We start from the raw sequence: 19,362 nt of genomic DNA, 5'->3' as shown, positions 1-19,362 counted from the left end.
CAGCTTGGCATGGTTGGGGGGGGCGGTGGCGCGCAGGGATTTTTGTTACCAGTTCTCCACCCGCCAACATCGCTACCGGATTGGGCGATCCGGTCCGAACCGGGAGCGTTTCACCTCTGATCCGGAGTTTCATCCGGGCAAGGAATCGCTTAAAGAGGAGGCGCCCCTCTGGCACTTCCTCTTGTGGCTGAAATTCTCCCCCAGGAAAATTGCCTTTGGATGGTGACCGGTAACCCTCCCAGGAGAAAGGAGGGCTGTCCCTCGCCTCCCCCACCCACCCCCTTTCTTTGTGTATCGACATCCTCCTCCTCCTTGAGAGCTGTGTAAACGAAAAGGACCATATTGGAGTGAGCCATCCTGGGGAATGGTGTGGGAGGCCTGTTGTTTTACTTGGGTTGCATTAAGCCTCCTTTGCTGAAGTAGCCCTTGAGTGGGACTTTGAGAAGATCCTCCAGACGCAAGGCTCTGGAGTTGCGGGGACACGTTTTAGGGGAACCCCGCGTGGCAGGGCTTTGATGCGGCATTTGTGCAGCCATCGCATCCTCCCAGTTAGTGCTGTGTCTGCTGTAGGAAGAACCTGCCACCCTGCCATGCCTTGGCTGAGGTGAGAGGGCTGGGTCTTTGGAGTTGCCTTCTGTGCCTGCGTCTTACTGTCACTGCATGGCATCCAGACGCACACACGCCTGCCTGCCCACATACACTCCTTAGCCAGCTGGCTCCTCTTGCCTCCCCCCCCCTCGCTGGAAGAGCGCCTGCCTCTGATACCCCCTTTGGCTCTCCCAGGAGCAGTCTTGAACGGAGCGTCTGTGGAGATTCTCCGTCATCCAGGTCATGGTTGTCCTAAAGGGGCTTTTTCAAGAGGCAACTGGACTATCTTTGTTTTTTCCTTGGAGATGTTTCGCTTCTCATCCAAGAAGCTTCCTCAGGCTCAATTTGGATGAGAGCTGAAGAAGCTTCCTGGATGAGAAGTGAAACGTCTTCAAAGAAAAGCCCCTTTGAGTCTTGAAAGAGATCCCCCAGCAGATCACTCCTTGCTCTGCAAAACTCTAGTATTCCTAGTATTTCCCCTCCTTTCTGGGCTGTCTTCTCCTTCCCTCCCCTGCAGAATTTACTTCAAAGCCCTGTAAATCAGCTTTGTAAGGTGCAGCCATCTCTTGTTAGGAGTCCCTCCTGGTATAAATGCATCCCATGGTTTCCATTGTGTTGTGTGCCCCCCCCCCGCCCGTCTAGTCACTTGTTAGTTTCTGCTCTTCCTCCCTGAGCCTCTTCAACAGGGAGGCATGAAGAAAGAGCCACCGGTGCGTCAGTGCTTCCTGGCCCTTGTAGGCACCCAAGGTTGGCTCTGGCGGGGTCATCTTTCCTTCTCGATGAGTGGGAAGTCAGTTCCCCTTTCTCCTGGATCAGTCTGGGGGAGGGGAGCGATGCCCATCTAGCGAGAGTGGAGGGTGTTCCCTTTCTTTCTTCCTGGGTTGCTGGTCTGGCTGTGTTGTCTCTTCATGTAAGGATGTAAGTCTTCTCTCCTGCCCTAGCCTTCACCTATCATGGTCCAGCCTTTAGCTTCTCGCAGTGGCCAATCACAGTTGATTCTGCAGGATTGACATGGTTGATTGACAGCAGGAAGTGGGGCTCTCTCCCATCACCTTCCTTGTTCCTCTGCAGTTGGCCATAGGAAGCAGGCAGAGAGTTGTCCTCCTTGAATTTTTCAGTGGGTTGACCTGAGTTTGCAGGCCCTCGTAGCCCTGGTGTCCCCTCCCCCGCTTCACCAGGAGCTCATGAGGAAGGACCAAGTTTGTTTCTCCACTGGGGTGGTTTGGGGCAATCGTTGGCCCTTTAACCAGCTTCGGTTCTTCTCACCCAGCAGTAACAACTCTGTGACTGTTGACAAGCTGGCGAGTCCTCTGACAGGCGAAGCCACCCCGGCACTTGACATCCTTCCACATTCTGCTGCTGCTGCTGCTGCTGCTGCTGCAGCTGTCACGCCGGAGGCCAAGAGGGACAGCAGGTGAGGGCAGGAGCCAGTACTGTTTAAAGCCAGGCGCTTGACTGCTTGCAGGCTGTCGCTGGGGATGGAGGCTGGGCCCGCATCTGAGTGGGGCTGCTCTTCCAGTTACGGGTGGGGCAGGGCAGGGCAGGGGAAGGCAAGGCAAGGAATAAGAGATCAGGCACTTTCTGCCATTTCAGTTAATCTCCTGGCACAGGATGGTTCCTTTGGCAGCTGCCCATCGGCCCTTCTGGTGGGTCTTGTCTTCAGATTTGCAGTAGGCCCAAAGTTGCTTGGCAAGCGTAGCTCTTGCAGGTCCGGTGATGGGACCAGGGGGTGCTGGTGGAGCCAGACGGCTAGGATTACTGTCGAAGCAGGAAGTTCTTCGGACTGAGAGAATTGGGAAAGGCAAACAGAGGAGCCTTTACTGCTCCAGATAATGGGAGTCCTTCACCTGCACGGGGACAAGAGAACCGCCGTTGTTTTGGGGCCAGGAGGTGACAGTGTGTCATCTTGAGTACAAATACATCTGTGCAACATCCCTTCCACAAACGATATACATTAAACAATTACACCTTGTGTAACTCTTCATTTCCTTCATAACGATCTTCTAGTACAAATACAATAACATTAGTTAAGCGTAGTCATTCTCATCATATAAAATAGAAGAAACAGAAGAAGACAATAAGAATAGAAAATACATTAGAATAGAGAGATAAGAATAAAATGGCACCAGGGAGCTTCTGAAGGGCACTGCCAAGCACCTGGCGGTCAGTACCTGGCAGGTAGCTTCTCAGAGTGACCTGCTTCCACACCCGGCAAGGCACCCCTGGGACCGAGAGAGACCCTCCCTGAACCGAAGTCTGGAGTGGTGGCAGGAGGTGATGGCCAGCCAGGTGAATTTCAGGCACGGCTCGGTCGTCCTCGTCCCCCAGCCCCCCAGCCAGGGTCAGCGCCTCGTGCAGCTTCTGCGTTGTTGTGTTTCAGTACATGTGACCAAAGTTCTGGTTTTGTCTTGGGTCAAAGAGTTGCTCTTCCGCATGAAGAGAAACTGAGCTGGGCCAAAGTATCGCTCGTTCTGAAGCGGTGGGACTTAGCCATGGGACCGTTTTCTTGAAGAGGGGAGGCTTGGTCTGGGCTCCCTGGGGTTTTACTCAGAAGGACCAAGCCTGATCTCCAGGGGCTGTGAGGGGAGACTTGGTGGCTACTCCTGCCAGCCCAGAAAGGACCCGGGCTTCCCCCTCCGGGTTCTGGCCAGCTGGCGGCTTTTGTTCTCAAGGCCGCAAGGAAACAAGCTCTCTTTTCCTTTCTTTCTTTCAGGAGGCACCAGGAAGGTGGGAATCTGGCTACCAGGATGATTTGGACCAATGGAGAAAAGCCACCTTTGCAGCAGCTGTTAACCTCTCTCTCTCCCCCCTCCCACTTTTCTGCAGGAATGAGGAGCCCCACCCGGGAACAGAGGCCCCACTGAAAGGCCCAGCTTGATATGGGACGGCTCGGAAAGTGCCTGACTGCAGCTGGGCTGCCCACGTGTCCATTTTAATCAAGGCTGCCTTTGAAGAGAACAGAGAGTAGAGAGCAGGTCCCTCTTCAGCCGTGGCTTGAGTGCAGCATGTGCTCCTCTTCCTCCAGCCCCTCCCCCTCCCCCAGCTCCATCCAGCCACAATTGACCTACCCCGGTGCTCATTCTTGGCTTGGCTCTGGCAGGCAGAAGGGATGGATGGGCCATGATCTCCCAGTCTTGCATCCGGGACCCTCTGCTCCAGGAAAGCACTGGATTGGCCCAGTGATGTTGGGAAGAAGCTGGTGCTGGAACTTCCCTGCCAGCTTTTTATCAAGCAATAACGCCTTATCAGGAACGCGACTGCTACATGAGAAGGTTTGGGGAGGGGAGTAACGGGCAGCTGGTGTCCTGAAGGACAGAATTTCTTGCCGCTCTTGGGAGGAAGGCACGCCAGTGAAGGGACTTAAGTCAACCAGCATCACCCCTGGGAACAAAGGTGACCTTGCAAGGAACAAGGTCCTGGAGTGTTTCTGGGGTGGGGTGGTCTCTGGAGACTTCCCCTTTCACGTACAGTTTGAGTTTTCCTTTGGTTTGTTTAATTTTGTAAAAATTTTAATAGAAGCCAGAACGGCAACACTTTGCACTTTGGATCTCATGCCAACCTTGAAAGTTGGAAGAGACATTTGAGGAAGCCATGCCAGTATGGCCTGGCAATGCCTGAGGAGCATGAGCCGTGCCCTAGATGAGATGTGGACTCCAGGGCAGCCAGAAAGGCTCTGTGGGGCAGGGGCAGTCTCCCCTTACCTCCGCAGCATAATGATGGGTGGCTGAGCTGCTGCAGAATCGAGACCGTGATGTTGGATAAAATGGGCTCCTTTGTGCCCCTCCTGGTGTTTCCAGGCTCCGTGCAACCACCTGCTCCTTGCCAAACCTCAGTGGGACTTACTGATGCTCAGCAATGGCATGGGTGACAGAATCAGATACTTCGGAATTGAAAGCTTTCCTGGAGTGGGTGAAGAAAACAAGCTTAAATCTGGCACCCCCCAACAAACACTGCTGTTGTTTTAAAAAACTCACAATGTGTTGTCCCATGTTTTTTGCAAATTAAAAGGGTTGGCCAGAGGCCTTTGAGGAACAAGGTCAGCCCACTTTTCTCCCGCTGGTGAGCTGTGTGGTTTGTGGTCAGGGAATTGGTGGGCGGAGGCCATGTCCTAGGCGTGTCATTTAATGGGGTGTAAATTATTATTTTTTTTCTTTTCAGTGGGGGGTTCTAAAAATATGTGTTGTTACACCAAGAATTCAAATCATCTGTTATTTTTGTAATTGCACAACGTTAAGCTTTGAATAGCAAATCCACATCTGATCATATAACCCACAAAAGTATTTTGTAACCCAAATACTGTTAACTATCTTCTCAAAATTACACTTTGTGTTACAAAAAATAAGGATTTTTTCTATATGAATCTTAACTAGCTAACCAAAAAAATAATCCATGAAATCAAAAACTAACAGAAAGCAATTATCTGAGTTACAAAAATGTTTCAGCGAGTTTCATCCAGTCGTGTTTTGATTCATTCGACATCAACCACCCACTTGCTTCTTGGCCTCTGATATAACCCTCATGTTTCTCTTTTGTCTACACTCTGCTTGCTCCTCTGTGACCTGTTTCACACCTCTTTCTATTGATTGAGCATGACAAGGCCACTGTACTACTTGTTTTGGTTCGTCAGTTAATTTATTTATGCTGTAGTCAGTTTGCACATCAAACTTGGCTCAGACCAGTCAGTCGGCTCCAGCAGATTGGATGTTCTGCCGTTGATTAAAAGTGCTTTTCTTGCACATACACAAAAATCTCCCAGCGCATCATCTGCACCCCTCAAATCAATTGATCTTTTGCATACCAGCTCTCTCCTCTTGAATATCACCTGAACAGAAGAGTGTCTGGATTATCATTTCACTGAAAGTGTATATCATACTGAGCGCTGAATGGTTGGCAAAACAGCATCTACTACAGCTGCCTTTTGCAGTCTGATTTGCTGCAGCTGGAACAACAAATGACACAGGCCTTCAATCCAGGAACATTTTACTTCGATGTTGAATCAGCAAGGGTAGTACACATCAACAACGTATCCCACTATCTGTCATGATCCCGACTAATGAACCCAAGCAAATGAGAACTCTGAGGCTGAGGTCTTCCTCTAAGAACTTCTTTATTGGGTAGATCATATTGGCACTATCAGATGGAACATATTTCCCATGGTTTCAGTGTAATTAAAATAGGAAATAACTCCCCAAAACTCACAGGTCATGGCCAATTAGTTTAATTGGCGGCTCTCCAGGCACTCCTCCCCATCTCTATCCACCACCTGTAGAGGTGACTTTGGTTCCCATGAGAAAGTTCTGTGTTTGGTCTAGCAATGTATTTCATTTTTCTCCTCCCCCCTCCCCTATGTGGCAAAAGTAGGAAAAAATTGTTTCTGCCAGATTCAATTAGAAGTTGGCACTATCATAAGTTTTGGAGAGTTTTGCCTTTAAAGCCATGTTTTGAAACCCATAATTGACAAAGCCTATTTTCAGTTCATTTCTATTTTCAACCAGTGTCGTTTATGGGACCAATTTCCAGGGGAGCCAGATCTGTGATAAGTTCTCCTGTCATTATTGCCTGTGTGATTCTATATCCATACACTTGATCAGTAGAGAGATCCTTTACAGCACTCGCTCAGTGAAATGAGAGGCTCAGCAATTGAAACTGATGAACGAAGGAGTTCTGTTGCAATGTCTACCATGTTGCTAGCTTTACCAACCCATTATTTGTTAGACAAGGTCTTCCCATCCAATTTTGTGATTGTCACAGAGGTAACTCATTCCTGTGGAATGTGCACACCAACCAGATCAACTTCGAGTCAAGCTTGACCTCTATCCAATGCATGACACCACCTTCACAGGCAGTATTAACATTTGTAGAACCTCCTCCAATGGCTTTCAAGTTTTTGTCAATGCCTACCTTCTTCACGAAATGCACCAGATTATCTGCAATCACTTGAGCAGGTTTTCCTGTTTTTGAGCCTTTCTCTGGAGTGAAATTATAAAGTTCTATTTCATCCTTCTTACAGAGCTCATCAAATTGATCTAAGGACTTCATAATTTTTTCTGGGCTCTTGACTTTATTGTGGTCAACTACAAGTCTCTTGCCAGCATCTATGAAAGCGGCTGTGCTAAGGGCAGCAGTGGCATGGAGACCAACACTGTATTTTATGCTCTCTACTGATCAAGCAAATGGATATAGCAACATTTGATATTTCTGATCTATTATATTCTGTCTTGTCTTTTGAAATCGAGGGCATTTTTGTTTGGTCTAAGTCCTCTTCATAACTTCCTCTTCATCATCTTCATCAGTCATCTGTCCATTTTCATCATAAGAGATATTTCATTTGTCAGTATCAAAATGTCTGGAATACTTCTGCTTATATTTAGCAAGCCTTTGTCTCTCATCGTCTTGCTGCTCAGGCACATCTGGCAAGCTAATCTGGTGCTATCCAATCTTGTCTCTCTGATCTTTAATGAAAGCAAGTTCCTTCAATGGTATCTTCATCTTTTTAGGGCAGGTACAGTTAATGTGAGCTTTTTTGCAGCGAGCAGGGAGGCCGAATTTTGCACACAGAACAATTTGATATTTGCAGTTGAGCATGTCAAAGAGCTTGTCAAGTTTTACAGTGAAAGTCTCTTTGACATCTAGCTTTCCTCTACCAAGTGATATGTTTTTGTCTTGATCCCAGCTCTCTTGGATCTTGTTCAAGAGTGTCACTAGTGAATTTATAACGGGGATCACAAACTCTTCACTCGTTCCCACTTTTCAAGCACTTATGGATATAGATCACTTGCAAGACTGGCTGCTGGGTAGCATCATCACTACTTTGTTCTCTTAATAGTAGGCCATATCTGAGACAGTCTCGTAATGTTGGGAGTTCAGATGGGAACAAGTCTCTACCAGTCCCAATTTGGTTGCCCATAAGAGTGAATGTCTTGTTCTTTTTTAGAAGCCATTACAGATCAGTTTTCACTCGTTTTACAGGAAACGAGGCCAGCAGTATTAACAGACAAAATGTTCAACAAAAAGACAAAGACAGCTGAACCTGTGAAATGAAACAAAACAAAATGTTAAAAAGTTATATTTATGTAGTTACTAACCAAGCAAAACCTGAGTTTCAATAAAGCCTACCAACAGCTAGCAAGAATAAGCCTCAGTACCTGCCATGCAACTGCAGCCATCCTGGTTAATAATGAGTTGCTGCTGCTTTTTCCTCCATGGAGTCCTCTACTTCTTTTGGCATTGGTGTGTGTGTGTGTGTGTGACAGAACCTGTCCACACAACTATAATTTGAGGATTCTTCGTATGATTTGTGGTCAGGAAGTTAAATACCTTTTCTTCCTGTAGAAACCTTTGTGATAGTTAATGTCTCCACCTGTTCTGCTAAATGTAATTTGACATTTATTTCTAGCTTACCACCAGTGTTGCAGAAGATGAGAATAATTTAATTCACTTATTCGACTCATAAGGCTGCCTAATCAAAAGACTCAAGGTGGCATATAGAATTAAAACAGCATGAAAAATGCAAATACTAAACCAAATACACAGCTAACTTTTACTGGGGAAATACAGATAAGTTCCAGCCATCCTTGATCAACCAACTGGTTTCTGGTTCATTTGTTTGAAAACCAAGTTGTTAAGAGGTTTTCTGAAGGGCAGCACCTTGGGACCAGATAAATCTGGGATGGGGTTGTAGGGAGGCAAGCATAAGGTGGCAGCTGACAGGCAGGGAAGTCAAAGATTCTGGGACCCATGTTAGGTGTCTGCTGTTACGTTGTTGTTAATTGTGAAGTCGTGTCCCACCCATCGTGATCCCATGGACAACGTTCCTCCAGGCCTTCCTGTACTCAACCATCCCCCTGGAGTCCATTTTATTATTATTTATTTTATTTTATTATTTTATTCAATTTATATCCCGCCCTTCTCCAAGTGGACTCAGGGCGGTGCACAGCCAGAACTAAAACACATATCAATACAAAATTTAAAGCTCATGCCTACTACTTCAGTAACTCCATCCATCCACCTCATTCTCTGTCATCCCCTTCTTTTGCCCTCAATCTTTCCCGACATTAGGCTCTTCTCCAGTGAGTCCTTCCTTCTCATTAGGTGGCCAAAGTATTTGAGTTTCCACTTCAGGATTTGGCCTTCTAAAGACTAGTCAGGGTTGATCTCCTCTAGGACTGACCGGTTTGATTGCCTTGCAGTCCAAGGGACTCTCAGGAGTCTTCTCCAGTACCATAGCTCAAAGGCTTCAATTCGTTGGCGCTCAGCCTTTCTTATGGTCCAACTTTCAAGCCATGCATTGCAACTGGGAAAACCATAGCCTTGACTATAGACACTTTTGTTGGCAGGGTGATGTCTCTGCTTTTTCATATGCTGCCTAGATTTGCCATAGCTTTCCTCCGCAAGAGCGTCTTTTAATTTCTTAGCTCCCCATCTGCGATGATCTTGGAGCCCAGGAAAATAAAATCTGTCACTACCTCCATTTCTTCCTCATTATTTGTCAGGAATTGAGAGGGCCAGATGCCATGATCTTAGTTTTCTTAATGATGAGTTTCAAGCCAACTTTTGCTCTTTCTTCACCCGCATCAAGAACCTCTTTAGTTCCTTTTCACATTCTGCCATTAGTGGTATCTGCATATCTGAGGTTGTTGATATTTCTCCCAGCAATCTTAATTCCAATTTGTGATTCATCTAGCCCCGCCTTTCTCATGATGTGCTCTGCATATAAGTTAAATAGGCAGAGCGACAGTATACAGCCTTGCCGAACTCCTTTCTCAATTTTGAACCAATCAGTGGTTCTGTGTTCTGTGTTGCTTCTTGACCCACATATAGGTTTCTCAAGAGACAAATAAGATGGTCAGGTACTCCCATCTCTTTAAGAACTTACCACAATTTGTTGTGATCCACACAATCAGAGGCTTTAGGATAGTCAATGAAGCAGAAGTAGATATTTTTCTGGAACTCCCTAGCTTTCTTCATGATCCAGCATATGTTGGCAATTTGATCTCTAGTTCCTCTGCCTCTTCGAAATCCTGCCTGTACTTCTGGCAGTTTTCGGTCCGCATACTGCTGGAGCCTAGCTTGTAGGATTTTGAGCATAACTTTGCTAGCATGTGAAATGAATACAATGCTGCAGTAGTTTGAACGTTCTTTGGCATTGCCCTTCTTTTGAATTGGAATGTAAACTGACCTTTTCCAATCCTGTAGCCACTGTTGAGTTTTCCAAATTTGCTGGCAAATTGAGTGTAGCACTTTTACTGCATTGTCTTTTAAGATTTTGAATAACTCAGCTGGAATACTGTCACTGTCAGCGTTCCAGAAAACCCCAACTCCGAGTAAAGACACGGAAGCAAGCATTTTCCAAAGTTCTCTTTACTAGAATAGGTAAACTGGCACATCTGGGAAAACCGAATCTGAAAGGCCCGGGTTTTCCCTCAGTAATTCAAAAACCCCAAAACCATCCCCTCACTCCCCAGTCGATCACATGCTCCAATCAACGTCCGTCCCACTTCGACCCAGCCCCCTGACCACTCCTTCTCCAGATGCTGGATCGCCCTGACCTTGACCGACAGGAAGAATGCTATTATGTCTACTAACAACCCCTCTCCTACTTTCCCACATGAGAATTGCTGAGCACATTGTAAGCCACCCTGAGTCTTCGGAGAAGGGCGGCATATAAATCAAATTAAAAAAAAAAAAAAAAAGTGGCAGCATTGAAGTTTATGGCCTAATATGGCTTCCAAAGCTGACAGTCACCTCCACTACCTTTGTTGTTGGTCAGACTTCCTATGGCCCATTTGATTTCACATTCCAGGATGTCTGGTTTGAGGTCAGTGACCACTCCACCTCTTCTTAATCTCTTTTGCCTCTGTTAGGTCCCTGCCATTTTGGTCCTTTATCATGCCCATCTTTGCATATCTCCAATTTTCTCGAAGAGATCTTTGGTCCTCCCTATTCTATTGTTTTCTTCTATTTCTTTGTACTGTTCATTTAAGAAGATATTCTTACCTCTTCTAGCTATTCTCTGGAATTCTGCATTCAACTGGGTGTATCTTTCTCTTTCTCACTTACCTTTCACTTCCCTTCTTTCCTCAGCTATTTGCAAAGCTTCCTCAGACAACCATTTTGCTTTCTTGCATTTTTTTCTTTGGGATGGTTTTAATTGCTACCTCTTGTACAATGTTACGAATCTCCATCCATAGTTCTTCGGGCATTCTATCAGATCTAATTCCCTAAATCTATTTGTCACCTCTACTGTATATTCATTAGGGATATGATTTAGTTCATACCTGTGGCCTACTGTTTTTTCCTACTTTCTTCAATTTAAGCCTAAATTTTGCAACGAGAAGCTCATGATCTGCACTACAGTCAGCTCCTGTCTTATTTTTACTGACTGAAGAGAACTTTTCCATCTTTGGTTCCAGAGCATAGTCAATCTGATTTCTGTGCTGACCGTCTGATGGTGTCCATGTGTACAGTCGTCTCTTGGGTTGTTGGAAAAGAGTGTTTGTTATGACCATCGTATTATCTTGACAGAATTCTATCAGCCTGTGCCCTGCTTCATTTTGTACTCCAAGGCCAAATTTGCCTGTTATTCTGGTTATCTTTTGACTTCCTACTTTAGCATTCCAATCCCCCATGATGATAAGGACATAATTTTTTGATGTTAATTCTAGAAGGTGTTGTAGGACTTCATAGAACTGGTCAACTTCATCCTCTTCAGCACCAGTGATTGGGGCATAGACTTGGACTACTGTGATGTTGAATGGTTTGCCTTGGATTCAAACTGAGATCATTCTATCATTTTGGGGACTGTATCCCAGTACTGCTTTTCCTACTCTTTTATTGACTATGAAGGCTACTCCATTTCTTCTGAGCTGATACCACTCTAATGGCAGAAAGCGAAAAGGAACTAAAGAGCCTCTTGATGCAGGTGAAGAAGGAGAGTGCAAAAGGTGGCTTTTGAAGAGTACTGGGCCTAAAACAGAGCCTTGGGGTACTCCATTGCATACTTCCCTCCATGTAGATGCAGTTCCATTGAGGACTCCACGTTGAGTATGGTTGGTCAGCCAGTTACGAATCCATATGGTGGTGATGCTGTCTAACCCACATTTTTCTACTTTATCTAATAGTAGGTTATGGTCTACTTTATCAAATGCTTTACTGAAGTCCAAGTAAATCATCCACAGCTGAGTGTCCTTTTGGCTTTGACCCAGTCACTTAATTCTTTCTGGAACTGCTCTTCCCTAATATCATATTGGACACTTTCCGACCTAAGGGGCTCATCTTCCAGCATCATATCTTTTTGCCTTTTGGTACTGTCCATGGGTTTCATGGCAAAGATACTGGAGTGGGTTGCCATTTCCTTCTCCAGTGGATCACGTTTTGTCAAAGCTCTCTGCTATGACCTGTCCGCCTTGGGTGGCCCTGCACAACATAGCTCATAGCTTCATTGAGCTACACAAGCCCCTTCGCCACGACAAGGCAGTTGGTCTATGAAGGGGCTGCTCTTGTAGGAAGGGGCAATTCAACAAAGATAAACTCACAGAGAGTAACACCCCAAGCCATTTAAGGTAACAAGTTTAACTCAAGGAGCAGCTCACCAAACAGAGGGGGCCACAAGATGTGCCCATAACCCTTACCTGAAGTCTGGAACAGCTGAAGTATCAGGTAGTGTTGAAGGTCAGAGCATATCAGAACAATCCAACAAGAAATGGTGAAAGCATGAGTGATGGTCAGTCTGCCAGTTCAGGAAAAAGCGCAATTGGTTTGTGGGGATGAATCTGTGCCACAGTTGCCATTTGATCTTTCAGCAAGAACCCAGAAAGACCCCCCCAAATGATGCACCGGTTCCCTCTGGGGAAGCAAAACCACATCAATAGCTAAAGGTGGCTGATTTTGGGGCACAGCTCTACTGAACCCAAAGCTACCCAATCTTGTTAGGGTTGGGCTGATGAGCCTCTAGTGCCGGGCTCTAACAGCCTCCAGGCCCTGAGACAGCAGACGGACAGCATGACTGGGTGCGGCAGGCATTGTGAGAGACAAATGGGTATCACCAGGAAATTCATGCTCCACCACCTTCCTGCTGCCGGACACAGAGCCAGGGGGGAGTGCGTGAAGGAAGAAGTCCTGGGACTGGCTTAGCAGTCCTGAACTGGACCATCCAAAGCCACAGCCTTTATTATTAAAGAAAGTCTATGTCCGAGGGAGACCTCAGATAGCCGGGGGTGAGTTCCTCCTTGTGAAGTGGGGCCGTGGGGTGCAGATGGGCCTGCTGATTATGTACTTGGCTCCCTGCTGTGTGGCAGTGGCCCTGCCCGAACTGCCTGACATGATAGCCAGGGTGGCAGTTGATACCCCCAGGCTTATGGTTATGGGGGATTTCAACCTGCCATCTGTCGGTGAAACGTCTATGGCAGCTCGGGAGTTCATGGCTTCCATGATGGCCTTGGACCTGACCCCACTAGTTCATGACCCTACTCACATGGGGGGACACACTCTGGATCTGATTTTTGTCTCTGGTCAGTGGCCGAGTGATCTGGAAATAGGGGATTTAGTCATTAAGCCCTTGTCATGGTCTGATCACTCTCTCCTTTGCATGGACTTTCAAACCGCTACCCCTCGCCGCAGGGAGACAGAGCCGACTAGATGGTTCTGTCCCAGGTGCCTGATGGACCCTGACAGGTTCTTGACGGAGCTTGGGCCATTCCCTGAGGCACTGGCTCACGGCGCGACTGAAAAACTGGTGGCCCCCTGGGATAAGGTGGCTGCTGGAGCTTTGGACCGCGTCATGCCTTTCCTTTGTGGCCTCTGACCTGGTGGCCGATCTCAGTTGGCTCCCTGGTTCTTCGAGGAGCTGAAGAGATGAAGCGCCGGAAAAGATGCCTGGAGAGTGATTGGAGGGCCAGCCGCTCCGAATCTGACCGAACACTGGTGAGGTCTCATATTAAGATCTACCTAGTGGCGATAAAAGCGGCAAAATTTAATTATTTTTCCACTCTTATCGGGTCTGCAGAGACCCGCCCAGCAGCCCTGTTTAGGGTGACCCGCTCCCTCCTTCAACTGGGAACGAGGGAAGATCCCTTACAGGGCAGGGCTGAGGATTTTGTGCAATTCCTGCATGACAGTCACTCAGATTTGGGAAGGCTTGGACTCTGATTGGGTAGATTCAGATAGGGTGACGGAGGTGGGTCTTGAGAACCCACTCAAGAGGGTTCTCAAGGGAGGGGTTTGACCCTGTGACTCCCTAGGACATCGACAGGATTCTGGGTAGGCTTAGCATTGTCACATGTTTATTGGACCCGTGTCCCTCCTGGTTGGTGCTGGCCTCCCGGGCAGTTACACAAGGCTGGCTGCAGGGGATTATTAATGCTTCTTTGAGTGAGGGTTTCTTCCCTCCCTTTTTGAAAGAGGCAGTGGTGAAGCCCCTCCTCAAGAAGCCTTCCCTGGACCCGGCTATATTAGCGAACTATCATCCAGTCTCCAACCTTTGCTTTGTTGCGAAGGTTGTTGAGAGTGTGGTGGCGCGACAACTTCCCCAGTACTTGGATGAAGCTGTCTATCTAGATCCGTTCCAGTCGGGCTTCAGGCCGGGGTACAGCATGGAAACGGCATTGGTCGCATTGGTTGATGATCTCTGGAGGGCTCGGAACCTCTGTCCTGGTCCTATTAGATCTCTCAGCGGCTTTTGATACCATCGACCATGGTATCATGCTGCAACGATTGGAGGGGTTGGGAGTGGGGGGCACCGTGTTGCGGTGATTCTCCTCCTTCCTCTCTGACCGTACGCAGTTTGTGTTGGCAGGGGGACAGAGGTCTACCTCGAGGCGCCTTGTTTGTGGGGTGCTGCAAGGGTCGGTCCTCTCGCCCCTTCTGTTCAACATTTATGTGAAGCCGCTGGGTGAGATCATCCGTGGTTTCGGGGTGAGATTCCATCAGTACGCTGACGACACTCAGCTGTACATCTCCACCCCGGACCATCCCAATGATGCCCTTGATGGGATGTCCCGGTGCCTGGAGGTCGTGCGGAACTGGATGGGGAGGAACAGACTCAGACTCAACCCTTCCAAGACCGAGTGGCTGTGGTTCCCAGCCTCCTGGTATAGTCAGCTGGCTCCATCGCTGACTATTGGGGTGAGATCTTGGCCCCCTCAGAGAGGGCTCGCAACTTGGGTGTTCTCCTGGATGTCTTTGGAAGAGCATATGACGGCCGTGGCCAGGGGAGCTTTTTATCAGGTTCGCCTGATATGCCAGTTGCGTCCCTTTCTGGACTGGGATGCCCTGCGCACGGTCACTCATGCCCTCGTCACGTGCTGTCTGGACTACTGCAACACTCTCTACATGGGGCTCCCCTTGAAGAGCACTCAGAGGTTCCAACTAGTCCAGAATGCGGCCGCGTGGATGATTATGGGAGTGACTTGTCGCACCCATGTGACACCTCTCCTGCGCGAGCTGCACTGGCTCCCAGTGGTCTTCGGGGTGTGATTCAAGGTGTTGGTTACCACCTTCAAAGCGCTCCATGGCTTAGGACTGGGGTATTTACTGCCTTCTGCCATTGACAGCCTCCCACCGGCCAACTCGCTCCCCCAGAGAGGGGCTCCTCAGGGTGCCATCGGCCAAACAATGTCGACTGGTGACACCCAGGGGGAGAGCCTTCTCTGTGGGGGCATCAGCCCTCTGGAATGAGCTGCCCCTAAATGTACGTATGATCCCCGACCTGTGCACCTTTCGCCGCGCCCTGAAGACCCTTTTATTTCAACAAGCCGGGCTGGCCTAACATGAATATGAATTTTAAATGGGTGTATGTTAGTTTTAATTTGTGGGCCAAACTTTTGTATGGTTTTTTAAATTTTGTAAATTATATGTGTTTTAGTATGGCTGTACACCGCCCTGAGTCCTTCGGGAGAAGGGCGGTATAGAAATCTAATCAAAGTCAAAGTCAAAGTCAAAGACAGCTGCTGTCGCACAAGCCTTGCTTTCTGCAAATCGTCTGCCCCGTATGATGAAGATTGTCATTCATTGTAGATTGCAAATCCAGGAAATGTATGAACAGGTATTTTAATGTATCAGAAGAAGAAAACTGAAATACATGATTAAATTAATATTTCTATTTTCTAGCTTCATTCTTTTAATATAATAAAACGATGTCAAAAATGAAATTGCATCTTTTGTGCGTGTTGAACAAAATCCCCCTTTGGTGTACAGGACTTGGCCTGGAAGAAACAGCCATCTTGTGATTATTTAAAACTTTTCCGCTGCCCGGTTCTGGACACCGCCCTCCAAAGGAAAAGCCCCCCCAAGTCAGAGTACATTGCCTTGGAAGGTCTCTGAAGTGGCCCTTAAAAGAGCATCCAGACCAAACTGATCTGTAGCAATAAGGCCACAGGAACACCTCAGAGAGGCATAGAGTCACAGCTAGCCAAAGCCGTGATGTGTTTTTTTTTATTAAATTCCATTAGTTTTTTTCTCTTCATATATATTTTTCCTCTAAGCACAATACAATACAAGAACTCTTTAGGTTTGACACAATGTACAGAAACTTCAATAATCTACAACTGCTCAAGAAGTTACAAAAACCCCCAAATTCACACCAGCCACAGCCTTTATGGTACCAATAAAAAAGTAGGAGGGGGAGGGGGCTCCATACTGTGGAGAGGGTCTAGGGCTTCTCCCATCTCCTCTTCAAAAGAAGAACGGAATGGAGAGGCTGCAGCCTGGGATTGGGTGCGTATGTGTGTGTGTGTGTGGGGGGGGGGGGGGGGCTGGTGGTGGTGCAGGAGCAGAGACCAAGTCACATGATTTGCTCTCGGGTGCTAGGCTAGCACATGGGGGGGGGGCAATGGGGAGTGTGGGGGAGGGCAGGCCATTAGCTATCCTGCACTCCAGGGCTAGCCCTGAGGATGCTGGAGGGAAAGCGAGGTCTGGGAAGTGAGTAAGAACCGGTGTGTGTGTGTGTGTGTGTGGGGGGGGTTTGTCACAAACAAATGTCTCCCCACCACCTGACTGAGCCTTCGACCAGGAACTGCTCATTCTGTCCACCGGCGGCGGCAGCAGCAGCAGCATTAACAGAGTACAGACACCCACCCCACCTTCCTTCTGCCTTCCAACCTCCCGGCATCAGAACTTCCAGCTCTGGGGCGGGGGGTGGGGGGATTGGTATCATGCTTTGCAGCAATCTCTTGCCACCTCTGCCTTGCAGCCAGACCCTCGGCCAGCTTCCTCGACAAGAGCAGAGCCCATTCTTGGCCAGCCAGACTTGCTCTGGAGGCAGCCGGGGCATGGAAGTCCGATGGCTCTGCCAACCTCTGGAGAAGAATGGAAGATGGGCCAGTCCCTCCCGAGGATCCGCCAGGCCGGACATGTGACGAACTCTCCTCTTCACAAGGCAGAAGAGGCCGGCCGCGCCTTCCCCGCAAATTGCACATGGCCAAGCCAGGTTGGGGTTTCCCTCCTGGGCAACACCCCCCACCTCCTTCTGTCCTGTGCTGTGCTGTGCAGGCCAGGTGTGGCATCTCAGGCATCAGACAAGCAGCTCTGGATACGATCGATCCACTGCTGGGCCAGCTGCACATCCTGGGCGCAGAAATTGTAAACCCGCTTTATTGTCTTGACCTGCCAAGAAAGAGAAGTGCGGTCCTGAGAAGGAGGGGCAGCAGGCACGGGGGCATCCTGCACCGGTCACTTTTCACCCTGATCACAACTGGCCCACCCTCTGTCAGGTGCAAGGGTCACTTACATCAAAGAAAGCTTTTTCATCCACCATCTTGGGGGCTCCCATGGTGGGGGTGCCTGGCGTGATGGCCTCCACCTCAGCCAGGTCTATCACCCCTTTGCACTCCGTGTCCAGGTTGCTGTCATAGTATCGCAGCTGGAAGGAAGGGAGGGAGGGAGGGAGGGAGTGGGAGGTAGGGAAGGTGAAAAGAAGGAAGGAAATGAGGGAGGGAAGAAGAAAGGGAGGGAGGGGGCGAGGGAAGAAGGAAGGAAAGGAGGAAGGAAAGAGGGAGGCAGGGAGGAAAGAAGGAAGGACCAGAGGTCAGAGCTATGCCAATTAACCACCCAGGCAGAAAGGGCCCCTTGCCCACCAAAGCACTACCAACCTCCCCCTACCTGATGCTTGGTTTTATCCAGGACAAACCAGCGCAACTTCCAGGGCTTCATGAAGGCCCCTTTCTTGTAGAGGGAGCCCTCGTAAGAACTGTGGAGGAAAAGCATCTCAGGAGGAGGAGGAGGAGGAGGAGGAGGAGGAGGAGGAGGAGGAGGAAGTCGATGGGCTCCATTCCGCCTTGTGCCCACCCAAACCCTCCCAAGCCACCCATCCGCACCGATTTTCACTCTCTGCCGTCTGGAACTGACTGTAAAGCGTGCCGGTGCTCTTACGGCCACCTTGCTTCCCACTTGAGGGGGTGGATGAGCTGCTGGTTTCACTGTCCAGGCTGAGGTTTAAGGTAGAGCTGCCACTGCCCGCCTCCTGCAGGTAGACGCCGAGCGAGCGCCGCTGATGCGACAGGCTGGATGCCATCAGGAGAGAACTGGGTGCTGCCTGAGGGAGACAGGTAATCAGCGGAATGAAGGCATTCTGATAAAAGCCACTTGCAAAAGCAGCCCTCGACCCCCACTCCATGCGCACAGCTGGACTCCTTACTTTACTGTCCAGCACAGAGCCCTCTGACTGTTGGAAAGCCTTCACTTTGTCCCAGGTCTCCTTCCAGCGTTCTGGCACCTGGCCCAGCTCCATCTCCAGACTCTGCACCTCCTGGAACCGGGATGGGAGTGGACAGGAATGGTCAAGGCTGCCTGCTAAATCACCTCTCCTAGAACCAGAGGATCCCAAAACCCAAATCCTTGACCAATTTCTGCTTGTGACTAATTGGATAAAGTAAAAGTAATTTGTTCTTTTTTTCTTATGGCCAACTTATTAAGGATTTCCAAACTTTGAAGTGTAGGTATATGCTGAATTTTGAATAAACTATCAAAATGTATCTCAATAATTTAGTCAGTCAGAGTAGAACAGCTTAATGGCCAAAAGCAAAAAAACAAAACAAAACACCACAACCCTCTGTAATTGTGTGCTTTCCTTTGAAAAGCTGCATGGAAACCACCAGGTGCTAAATCTCATGGCGAACATGAAAGGCAGCCCACTTTGTCTGCTTAGTTGTGGCCTTAACCTTCTTCCACTGGCATTTTGGGAGTCATTACTTTTTCCAAATATTGTTCTATTTTTCCTTGACTCCCAAAATATCAGAACAATTTTAAAAAGCATTAGAAGAAAGAATATCAATGATGGAATTGATGGAGGAAATTAAAAAGCAGAAGAATGGAAAAACCCTGGGACCAGGGTTTTGCAAGATGTACTAAGCAATACACTGTTACAAGTATTTAATGATTTACTAATAGAAGCCAAGGTTCCGAACTCATGGATGGAGGCATATATAACTCTTATATCAAAAGAAGAAACAGATTTACAACAAATAAAGAATTATAGATCAATTTCACTATTAAATGCAGATTATAAAATATTTGCATCAATTATGGCGGAAAGAATGAAGAGGTTGTTAAATGAATTTATTCATTCAGATCAAAATGGTTTTCTGCCTAAGAGACAAATTAGAGACAATATAAGAATTATACTGGATACATTTGTATACTACGAGGCACATCCAGAGCAACAAATGGCACTGTTATTTTTAGATGCGCAGAAAGCATTTGATAATGTGAATTGGCAATTTATGACTTTATAATTACAAAAGATGGATTTGGGGGATAGATTCATAAATATGGTTAAGACTT

At 47.9% G+C, this 19,362-nt stretch overlaps 2 protein-coding genes across 3 annotated transcripts in view; one reads left to right on the top strand and one right to left on the bottom strand.

Moving 5' to 3' along the window:
* The window catches only part of PPP6R2 (protein phosphatase 6 regulatory subunit 2), a 51,161-nt gene extending 46,518 nt beyond the window's left edge, over positions 1-4,643 (top strand). Inside the window, exons 23-24 of the mRNA XM_034430084.3 lie at positions 1,859-2,002; positions 3,415-4,643. Coding sequence (XP_034285975.2) covers positions 1,859-2,002; positions 3,415-3,466 — 196 coding nt within the window. The 3' untranslated portion in view covers positions 3,467-4,643. The remainder of the gene's footprint in view (positions 1-1,858; positions 2,003-3,414) is intronic.
* Positions 4,644-16,003: 11,360 nt separating this feature from the next.
* Positions 16,004-19,362, bottom strand: part of SBF1 (SET binding factor 1) — an 86,029-nt gene continuing 82,670 nt past the window's right edge. For both annotated transcript variants that reach the window (XM_034430108.3, XM_034430107.3), the window contains 5 exons: positions 18,218-18,328; positions 17,898-18,115; positions 17,683-17,770; positions 17,312-17,443; positions 16,004-17,187 (listed from right to left, as the gene is read on the bottom strand). In XM_034430108.3, the coding sequence (XP_034285999.2) occupies positions 17,089-17,187; positions 17,312-17,443; positions 17,683-17,770; positions 17,898-18,115; positions 18,218-18,328 (648 nt within the window). In that variant the 3' untranslated portion in view covers positions 16,004-17,088. The remainder of the gene's footprint in view (positions 17,188-17,311; positions 17,444-17,682; positions 17,771-17,897; positions 18,116-18,217; positions 18,329-19,362) is intronic.

The sequence above is a fragment of the Pantherophis guttatus genome, chromosome 7, assembly GCF_059756535.1.
Source record: "Pantherophis guttatus breed Tessera chromosome 7, ASM5975653v1, whole genome shotgun sequence".
In the NCBI taxonomy this organism is placed as follows: Eukaryota; Metazoa; Chordata; class Lepidosauria; order Squamata; family Colubridae; genus Pantherophis; species Pantherophis guttatus.
This window is presented reverse-complemented; position numbering and strand designations above follow the sequence as displayed.